A 10,735-nucleotide genomic window follows, 5' to 3' on the forward strand; every position below is an offset into this window, starting at 1 on the left:
TTGCGCGATTTGGTCTTCCTAGTCAAACCCGACTGTAACTCCCGTAGGTCTAATCGATTAATACTTTTTAAAGAGATGTCAGAATAAAGCATCAATAGTTAAATCGAAATGCAAATAAATCGAAAGCGCAAGGAAAGAAATCAATCATTTGAATTTGAAGATACGTTGAGTTGGGTTTGTGGTTTTGATATTTTCACATATGATCTATGCTTCTTCAAAATGGCGACAACAGTTTCGTGGTGTATACTTGGAATACTCTTCTTCGTCCTGTTCGACAAATCAGCTGAACAGGTAAATATTTCAAATACTACATTTATCCATTTATTATAATTTATGTATGTTCAGCATTGTACTGACTTTTACTTTCTCTCTTCCCATCTCATTTTATCTGTGCCTGTTTCTCTTTTCATCTGCACATCGTAATGATTAAGTCTTATGTGTTTAGTGTACGAAAATGAAAAAAAAATGGAAAGAAAAATAAGAAAGGAACAAAAAGGAGATGGAAAAAAGAGAGAACATTAATGTCAGACACTACTTCCCATTAAGTCAACCTGAAATTTGTGGCTTTTGTCCAAGCTTGACTTTCCATCATACTCGTTCATCTCATTTCTTCGTTCATGTTCACCGCTCTTTCTCTTCAAACAGTGCGTTGGACCTGTGGGTCTCCCAGGACCAGAAGGAGATGAAGGATCGCAGGGATCAGGAACAAATGATAACTGGTATGACGTCATGAATGCTAACCGGAACTGGAGACAGTGCACATTCACTTCAGCAAGTGGAAGTGATAGTGGAACCATCTATGTAAGTAATCAGATATACCGGTATTGGAAGACAATTATCTTATTTGCAGAATTACTTGACTGTAGTAATGTAATGGGCTGGTGGTCTCTCAATAGGCGATTGTACTATATGGAAAAGCGACGCAGACCTGTATGTTGAAAAAAGGCCTACGCTATAGTATATAGGCATCCTTATTTCAACATACCAGGCACAATTAGTTTCTACATTGACTTTCCATTATATCATTATAATGTTTTTAATATTGGTATAAATTTCAAGGGTCATGGTGGGTTTATGTTTGCATCTTAAACATATTAGGCCTATCTGTGAAGGACCCTGAGAAAGATGTAATCAAAACGCGAAGGGGGCTAAAAACCGGTTGCCCCTGTCAACATAATTTGGGGCAAATCGTACTTAACCACCCCCCAAAAAAAATGGAAAGGGAAAAGAAGAAGAAGACGGAGGAGGAGGGAAGAGGAGGAGGGGTGCCACTGGGGTATGGGGAGATTGAGTCATCTAACTCTATGATACGCCTACCATTCGATTAAGAAAAAAAGACGTCGCGTTGTCTCCTTGCACCCTCTGTCCCCTATCAAAATATCTTGGCGTCGACCCTGAGTATGATATACGGGGAAATATTAGGTTCTAATTCACTTTCATTAATGTCAAACGCAAATAGAACAGAGAAACAGTATTTTATTTCACTTCATATATTATTTTGATATGTTCTTTCTAAAGACATGTGGTTTCACCAAGAATTCGGCCACCTCTGCTCTATACGCTGCGTTCAGCGGAACGACGAGACTCTACGGATGTCATGGATGCTGTTGTCGGTGGTATTTGACGTTTAACGGAGCTGAATGTAGTTCACCTCAAGTCATTGACGGGACCGTTTACATGGCTCATTACAGCGGTGCTGATCTTCATCGACATCGTACGATATCGGGTAGGAGGATTTTTGAAAAGTCTAGTTATTCTGAATGTTGTATAGGAAATGTTCTTCTAATTTCATGAATTTCTCGAAAAAAAGGCTTCGTAAATATCCACCTCTGCATTGCAATAGACAGGCGATGAATGACCGATGATCTGCGATAATCAACAAAAAAGAGTCAACAACAATTTTATCTATTTTTGTTAATTATGCTCACACCTATTTACCAAGAGTGCATGTAGCATTTATTTGAATGCAGAATAAAGGAGCACTGTCGATTAAATGCATTGCTCACGGGAATATGTGCCGTGGCCGGGGATCGAACCCCGGACTTTAAATGTCAAGTCAGGCGCCTCGGTCATATTTAATCCCAAGTGGATGACAATTACGATAATGGCATCGTTTATAGCGATTATTTATAATGGTTAGAGTTTATTGTAATCAGTTTCTGTATTCAGTATCTCAGTTCAAGTAAGGATTATTATGATCATAGTTACAAAATGCCCATAGAATGGGTGATAATGTTGCTCTCTTCTTCTTCCTCTTAGGAATCTGTGAAAACATAGCAGCAGGTTCAGTAACGGTCGGTCTCAATGTTGGTGCTTGCAGTGGGTATGGATACTTCGACTGTTACACAGGATGGAATGCTGTTTCAAGGATAATCATTGAGGAATTACCAGCTTCTCCATATTCCTAAATACAACAACCTGGATGAACTTTACGACAATAATGATAATTTTCTCTCTTAACCATTTTGAGCTGGAAATAATGAAGCAATTATTTTGAGAGGGAATTACTTTTTGACAGGTCCACTATTTGGAGATATTTGCGAGTAAGCGAGAGATCACAAAATTCAGATCAAGTTTAATTTCTGATAATTTTTATTAATTTTCAATTATAATGATACAAATAATGATGATAACAATAATAAATAAATAATAATAATAATAACGGTATATTTACCCAGGGTAGCCACTTCAGTTCCGAAAACTGTTCTCCCAGCGGGCCCTGCTTTTATTATTACCCCGGCTAAGTTAGGCTACCTATTCAGGTGCACACAGCTTTTTGTGCCGGTACCCATTTACCTCACCTGGGTCGAGTGCTGCACAATGTGGATGAATTCCTTGCTGAAGGAAACTACGCCATGGCTGGGATTTGAACCCAAGACCCTCTGTTTCAAAGTCTAGAGACTAATCCACTGGGCCACGACACTCCACTATATATCACTGGTTTTCAATTCCTAGGCATATATAGTTTTAATTAATAATGTTATCATAACTATCAATTTTAATTCTCGATAGGGACAACCTTATCCCCTACTTATTTAATGTTAGGAAAATTTTAAGTCCAGTGCTTTCAATGTTATTACTTATATTTGAATCATTATCTTCAATGATTGAAATACTATAGCTGCTCTGTAAAGTTGATTGTAACGATATTCTGAAAAATGGAAAATGCATGAAAGTCTTAGTAGTTTCAGTAGATAATGAATGCTTTTGTACAAAGGTAATTATATATTTTATAAAACTGAAAACTGAAATATATATTTGTAAATTGTATGTACATTCCTTACCTGGTAGAACTGTTACAAGTAGGAATCAGAGAAAAGAGAAAGTTAATTTTTGGAGAGTCAGAGTAAGAGAAATTAAGAAATAGGATGGAAGAGACAGAGAGGCCCCCCCCCAAAAAAAAAACGGTGAAAGACAGATAGAGAGAGAAACAGAGATTAGAAGATAGAGAGAGAGGGGGAGTGAAAGAGAGAGAGATAGATAGATAAAGAGTATTAGGGGAGGGTGGGATAGTGCATGGGAAAATAATCGAGAATGAAAATGACAGGAGAGTTAAAAAAAACGAATAACGATAGAAGACGACCATAATATACGATTTAATCAGGCTTCCAAAGATCTTTAATACTAAACTAATTCTTCTATAAAGCCTTGATGAAAAAAAAAGGTTTATACGAATATAAGATTGTAAAGTGATTTTACCAGGATATAATTGTTCTAATTTCATGAAACACGTCTGTATTTTACGAAAAATCACATACAAACAAATTAATATTAATACAGGCACAAATGCATCACATTTCCTTCAACACTCGTATTAATAATCAATTCCTTTTGACATCTCCTGTTGGTAATCATACCCTTCCTCTCGAATAAACCAATCAATATTACAATAACTGAATAATAGAAATCGATTGGGGCAAAACGCTTTCTTCTATCTGGCTTCGAGGGGGAGTTCCTGTGAAGGTATAGGGATGGGTGTACCAGGTGTGTGTTGGTACAAAAGGAAAGCTGGTACGGAGAGGAAGAAAATACAATTTTTGAGAGGTGTCACTCCTATACAGAATAGTGAATTTTTAACCCCTGAGAAATATTCAAAATAAAGTTCAAAACGCAAGTTTCTGATGCATGAAGATGGGTGTTTCGAAAATCAAATTTAGGACTGAAATGTTTTTATTGTGGAAGCGTCGTTGTGGTGTAGCGGTTCTGAATCCCTCCTTGCAATTCTCAATTTTGGAGAAAAAAAACTTTTTCATTAAGAAAATTATATATTACAATGTTAACGTTTAATATGTGCCCGGATTCTAAGGTACTACCGGAATAATTGACAAATTAATTAAAATCAGATTCTTTGTAGTATGAAACATATTGCATGAAAAGATGTCTGTACGGCACACATTAAGGATAATCGGTTGACAACTTACGTCCTCCTTCCAATTCTCACTAACAATGAGTCTTTTAAAACAGTTTTTATGTTTAAATTTTGATCTTTTGTATTCAATTCGATTCAATTCTAACATGAGTCGCAACGAAATGGTTAAATATTGGTCATGACATTGTATACTAACAATTCATTATATATTTCAAACATTAAAAATAACAGCAACATTTGTAAATATGGAGATAAGTAATATGTACACTCTTTAAATCTTTGGCAACATACTGTCCACGCAACAATTGGTTAAAGAATGTATCCAAGTAGTTTTCAACTAATACTGTGTAGTTTACACCCAAAGCACACATTATTGGTTTAAAACTACCCAAAATTGGATAAAGTTTTAACCAATAATTGCGTGGACAATATGTTGCCTAACATTTTTAAGAGTGTACTTCGTAAGGCAAGTTTACTTTGTAAATCAAAATAAATATATGAAAGGAAATAATTAAGGGGTAAAATGTATACAATAAAAACAAAAAAGTTAGTTGAAAAAGATCAATGAATAAAAATGAATAAATTGTCCAACTTTGTCGTATCTGAAAATTCTCACAGCATTTATGCTGCATTATTCCATTGTTTGTGTTTTTTTTTCGATAAAAAAAAGTAATAAAAACATCAAATGCAATCAATATGGTTATTTTTATATGATTTGCCCAACAAATCTGTAAAGGGCAAAAGCGCAAAACGAATACAAAAAATAAACAATAATGTGACTCATAAATCCATGATTCAACTTCATACTCGAGTAATTTATTTTCACATCTCTTAAGTACAAATAAATAATGCATCAAGAATAACATAGCATAGTCTAAAATAATAAAACGTGTTTTTAAGAATACATAAAGCAACCATGTTTCTGTAAGGCAATATTAAAATGTATATTTTTATTTCTTAGTAGTTGTTTTGCACATTGAGTAGTGACAGTGAAATTGATAAGCAGGAAAAAGGAGTTGCAACCATAGGGAAGGTAGAACACAAGAGATAAAGGAATAGGAGGAGAGGGAGGGAGAGAGGAGAGAGAGGAGAGGGAGAGAGAGAGAGAGAGAGAGGAGGGATGCGTGAAAATGTAGGGAATGGTAAGATAACAAGGAGACACAGCATAAACACAATCAAATATGTCAGAGGGGGAGGGGTAAGGTTAAAGTTAATACACAACATGGGTGTTTGCTCGAGATGTTTCTATTCTTCGATTTGGAGAATGGGCGTATAGATATTCATTCATCTTCCTACAGTAAAGACGAGCCACCCCACGGCGATAATCAATAATGCTACAGAGACACACCAAGGATCTGGCTCAAAATCACCCGATGATGTACCATTCGAAAGAACGAAATAATATCAATCGGTTTGGAGTCGGTTTCATTGATGTGACTGTAGCATATAAAGAAAGTTTTGAGTCTCAAACAAGAAGGAGCAGGAAGGTGTTCCTAAACGGTCATCCAGCCTCCTTAGCGATGGAAGTTATTCAAAGCCCATCCTCATTTCAGATGTCAGGGGTTTGACATTGAGAGTCCGACTTTGTGAATTATTTTCGTTCTGTTTCATCTTCATGATCAAACACTTTATGGATATCTTCATCTTAATTGGATTATTATTCATAGAATAAACACAATGGCATCAAATGGAAGGATATTGATCACCTTTTCTTCATTCATTTTCATTCTCCATTTGACGAGGAAAGCTGATGGTTGGGGAGCTGTGAGTTTCAATGATATTTTTGATTGACTAGATGACAATAAGATTTACTCTCTAAAAATGAACATTAATATCCTCTCTATAAAAAAAAGGACATTAAAAACTTCTCTGTAAAAATAATGAAATCTAATTCAGTTTTCATTGAATAATTTTTTTTTCTTTAATATCCTTTCACAAAAAAGGGAAATAGCAATCGGCTGTCGTTGAAGTGACAACTTGCATTATTTTACCCCAAAAAAGAAGAAAATAACCCCACCTTCGAAGTACATGGTTTTCTAAATAAATCATCATTCTGATTAAGAATAACCGGGTATGACAAAAATCAATGAATAAAAAACAAGACGTCAGATATCATCCTTACGCATCCCTCGACAAATCACCGGAATTAATGTTTTTTTCTGTGCTTATATTTTTGACAGTCTTGTTCTCAGGGACCACCGGGACCACCTGGGCCTCCAGGACCATCTGGACCTGCAGGTAGTCCTGGCGATGGGGAACTCCTGGAATATAACAACTGGAAACAGTGTGCCTGGTACTCCGCTAATGGCAATGACTATGACACTATCTATGTGAGTATAGCTAGTCTTTCATGATTAAGTCTATCAATTACATATAATGAAAACTGAATATTTGTTTTCAAACAGTTTTTTAACAAATTGAATATTGCAGCATCATTGTATATCATAAATGAGCTGCCTTACTGCTAACTATGGAGATTTGCATCATCACCACCACCACCACCATCATCATCATCATCATGTAATTTCCTCATAATCATGGCATATTCCTCCCACTATTTTTAAGACAATAGACAACGAACTTGAAAGACTTCGATTATAAACAAACGCAACTAAACGATGAAGAATTACTTTTAGATTCGTATTGAAATAAAAAATAATAATCGCCTTTCCACAGTCCAGTAGTATAACCTTTCTTCTCTGTATTTTCGTTGTTTGTATGTAGAAAAATAAAAACTTTCTACTTTCAGGAGACCAAAATGAGACGGATTATTGTATGTCAAGAGTCAGGGAGCTTAAAAGTAGACATACCATAGATGCCGATATAATCAGGATAAAAAGTAGAGACAATGAGTTAAAAAGGAAGTAGTATGAGAAAAGATCAAAGATCTCGTCAAGTCGACTTGGTCGAGACGAGAAAAACAAAAACTCCGATCTCACCAAGTTGACTTCGTTGGCACAACATGACGATGAGGAGCCAACCTTCCAAAAACAAGGTGATAGGACAAAAACACAAAAGACCATAAGTAGTGGCGTGGCCCTGCATGGGTAGCGGGGTGCTTTTTCTTTGAGGGTGCAGAAATGTTTACAAGCAAAATGACCTATATTTTGAAGTAAAAGGCTATTTTGGGGGGGGGGGAGGGTGTCAAATTTATTGAGACTGAAATAACCATAATTGTAATTGGTGAAAACCAACCTTTTTTTGGCTTGTCAAATCAACATCAGCACCCCCAGTAAAAATATCGTTTCCAGGGCCCTGTGTAGTGAAAGAGGTCTGGGTTCTAGTCTCCCAGGATTCTTTGACCGTTCACATATTTTTTGTCCCAAATTATCTCGTCATCAATGCTTTGTTTAGTCTCTGTAGAGTTAGTTTCCTGGCATATCTGACTATCTATTATCTGATAAAATCCTGTCGTTCCATAACATTTCATTTCATCACGTCATTCAAACTTACAGACTTGTACTTTCACGAAGAGACAGAGTGACTCTGCTCTCTGGGTCTACTATGGTGGAAACATTCGTCTTTATGGATGTAGTGGATGCTGTAAAAGATGGTATTTTACTTTCAATGATAATGAATGTTCACCTACACCTATTGATGGTGTGGTATACCAAACCAATACTGACTACATGAATCTGCACAGGCACAGAAGCATTTCAGGTAAAAACCATTATTACTAACCCCAACATGACTAATAAGTTCGTAGACTAAAGTATCCAATATCTTTTGTTGATAAAATGATTTTTAAAGTGAGTTGAATTGAAAATGAAATGTGATTGAGTAAGCACAAGACACAATTTTCAATGTCCCTTTTTTTTAGAGAAAAAAAATTATTGGGACCATAATTGTAAACAGAGTGATAATTGATTTATTGATTACTCTTATTTTAAAGAGAAAAGGGGCGTACATCATTAATATTGAGAGTTGTTGAATTACACGATCTCTTGATAGGTTGACTATAAGTCCATGCGATGCATTATCTTTATACTTTTTTAAGGAAACGTCACTGAAACATTGCCAGTTTGTAATCTACATTTCCATTAAATATAAATTTTCATATTTCTACATAGCATTTCCACTTTTATCTATTATTTTCATAGTCATAATTACCAGTTACCATAATTACCTTTTTGATAAACAAATACATTTTTTCAATATTCTAATACATATTAAAAATACCCACAGACATATACTGTACTGCCAACACGAAAGAATCAAGCTAATAATCAATAATTACAAAAATTACTTACTTTTGTTTTCTTACCCTCATTTAAGTTCATTTATTGTTCAAATTATATACGATTGAAAAAAGGTACTTCAATGTTACGACTACTTATTTCGCTGGTTTTTATCATTGTTAATTCATACAATTTTGAACATATTTGTAGACCAATGTTAAGATCATATTGAATAACATATCCCAAGAAATGTCAACTAATATGTTGTTGTTTTCATTTCATTTACAAATGCAACATAATGATTTTACTGTAAGACATCCATTTATTTAACAATTTCACTCCAAACTTAGGATACTGCCACACGGTCGGAGCTGGATCAGTCAATGTGAAATTTTTGGTAGGAGACTGCCCGGGATATGGGAACTATGATGCTTACACAGGGTGGAACAGCGCATCACGAATCATCATCAAGGAGGTCCCTAAATCATCATATGGATACTAGCTTGATCAATAAACTTGACAATGAACTCGCAGAAATGGACCAACAGTGTTACAACTACCGAAAGTCAGATCATGTTCCCATTCATGGTTTCTTTTCAGCCTGTTCTAGGATGTAAAATGTGGAAAGATTGTTTGTGCTCCAACATGCTACTTCTCAACTTATTCTACATATTAAATCCGGAAGGTTTTTATTATATAAAAACTGACAATATCGCTGATCCGCGAATCACTAGATATCATGACCGATGACAATTTTGTTTCTTAATTCCGGATTAATGCATTTCGAAATCACGAATCGTTTATCAATGTCCGTAGCATAATGAATCCGCAGGAAAACTTACTACAAAGGTAGGAAATATCAAAGTTCCTGATCATCCCACCGCTGCCACTGTTTTGGCAGTACGCGTTCGTAGAACGGATGAATAAAGAAATTTCAACATATTTAGTCAAATTTTCAATTTACAAACAGAATTGTAAATTTGGCATTGTTTTAAAGCGATATTCAATTAACGTCAATGATATCTACTTCAGATGTGGACATATTGATTGGTGATTTTCTGGTTAATCCAACGTTGATATGATTGACGTTTTTCAGAATTACATGCTGAGTTATGACTCATTCTGATATTATCAGATTGTCAGATTTATTTCAAACTTCTAGGAAATTGTTTTCCCGAATAGATTTTAGATTACATTGATTAGTTTTCAATCTTTTCATCGTAATAGCAAATAAATCGTTAGTTTTTGTTGGTTATTAACTAGTTCTTACCTCTTTTCTGTTATCTCGTTACGCCTGTGTGTTGACTATTAGTAGTATACCGATTTTGTTTAATTATTCTTATTTTATGAATCACTTTATAGAATTGAAGAACAAACAAGGTTTTCATAAATAAATGGGGACAGAGGGAGAGAGAGCAAGAGGGGGTGGAAGGCGGGAAAAGAGAGAGGGGAAGAAGTGGGATGGGTGAGGGAAGAGAATGGAAGAGACATTGGAAAATAAGCTTTTGTGCATGAAGGGTAAAAAAAGGGAATTACAGTCGATCTACTGGGAAAATCATAGACAAACTCAAATTCTATTCCTGAAAAATGTATGTATGAAAGTAAATGAGCACACAGAGAAGAAAAAACATAAACAGATATTAAGGCAATGAAAAGGGGTTGAATGCATGCCAAGTGAGTTATTTTACAGCGGTCTTCTTTTGTGTGTGTGTACGATTTTAGAACTTGAAAAAAAGGTTTGATCAATATTGTTTATTTCTCAACTTTTTGGATGTACCCCACGCAAGGATGGTAATAAGCTAACCATTGAATAAATCGATAATGCTTGGACTCTCCCAGAAAAAGATTTTGGTACTTTTTCATCTCCTGACACATCTTCAAGGACGGGGATGAGTGACGTTTCCATAAAAATATCAAATTCAGATTGTTTTGGTTTGGTTGACTAATATTTCAATCCTCGTATTTATTAATCGTGATCACCGAGAGCTATTTCGTGAAAACGTCAGTGTTCATTTTGGAATATTAAATGGATTAAGATGGGATTAATCGTAAGGAAAATGATATTCTTGTCTTTTGTTTGGCTGCCCTATCTCCTACTTGGGATTGTTCGTGTTGATGCTTGGGGAGCGGTGAGTTTCATTCACAGAAAATTGTATGTTATTTTTTTATTATTTTCTTAATTCGCTCG

General features: G+C 35.2%; 2 protein-coding genes across 2 annotated transcripts; both read left to right on the forward strand.

The window, feature by feature from the left end:
• The first annotated feature begins 33 nt into the window (after nt 1-33).
• LOC129257105 (collagen triple helix repeat-containing protein 1-like) lies at nt 34-3,248 on the forward strand. The gene is made up of 4 exons (XM_054895359.2): nt 34-291; nt 646-801; nt 1,519-1,726; nt 2,260-3,248. The coding sequence occupies exons 1-4, from the start codon at nt 109-111 to the stop codon at nt 2,406-2,408; spliced, it is 696 nt and encodes a 231-aa protein (XP_054751334.2). The 5' UTR covers nt 34-108; the 3' UTR covers nt 2,409-3,248.
• Nucleotides 3,249-5,752: 2,504 nt separating this feature from the next.
• On the forward strand, nt 5,753-10,616 carry LOC129256262 (collagen triple helix repeat-containing protein 1-like). Its single transcript, XM_054894511.2, has 4 exons — nt 5,753-6,133; nt 6,550-6,699; nt 7,825-8,029; nt 8,898-10,616. Exons 1-4 carry the CDS (start codon nt 6,047-6,049, stop codon nt 9,047-9,049), a joined length of 594 nt encoding a protein of 197 aa, XP_054750486.1. The 5' UTR covers nt 5,753-6,046; the 3' UTR covers nt 9,050-10,616.
• Nucleotides 10,617-10,735: the final 119 nt, after the last annotated feature.

This window comes from Lytechinus pictus, chromosome 3 (assembly GCF_037042905.1).
Source record: "Lytechinus pictus isolate F3 Inbred chromosome 3, Lp3.0, whole genome shotgun sequence".
NCBI lineage: Eukaryota > Metazoa > Echinodermata > Echinoidea > Temnopleuroida > Toxopneustidae > Lytechinus > Lytechinus pictus.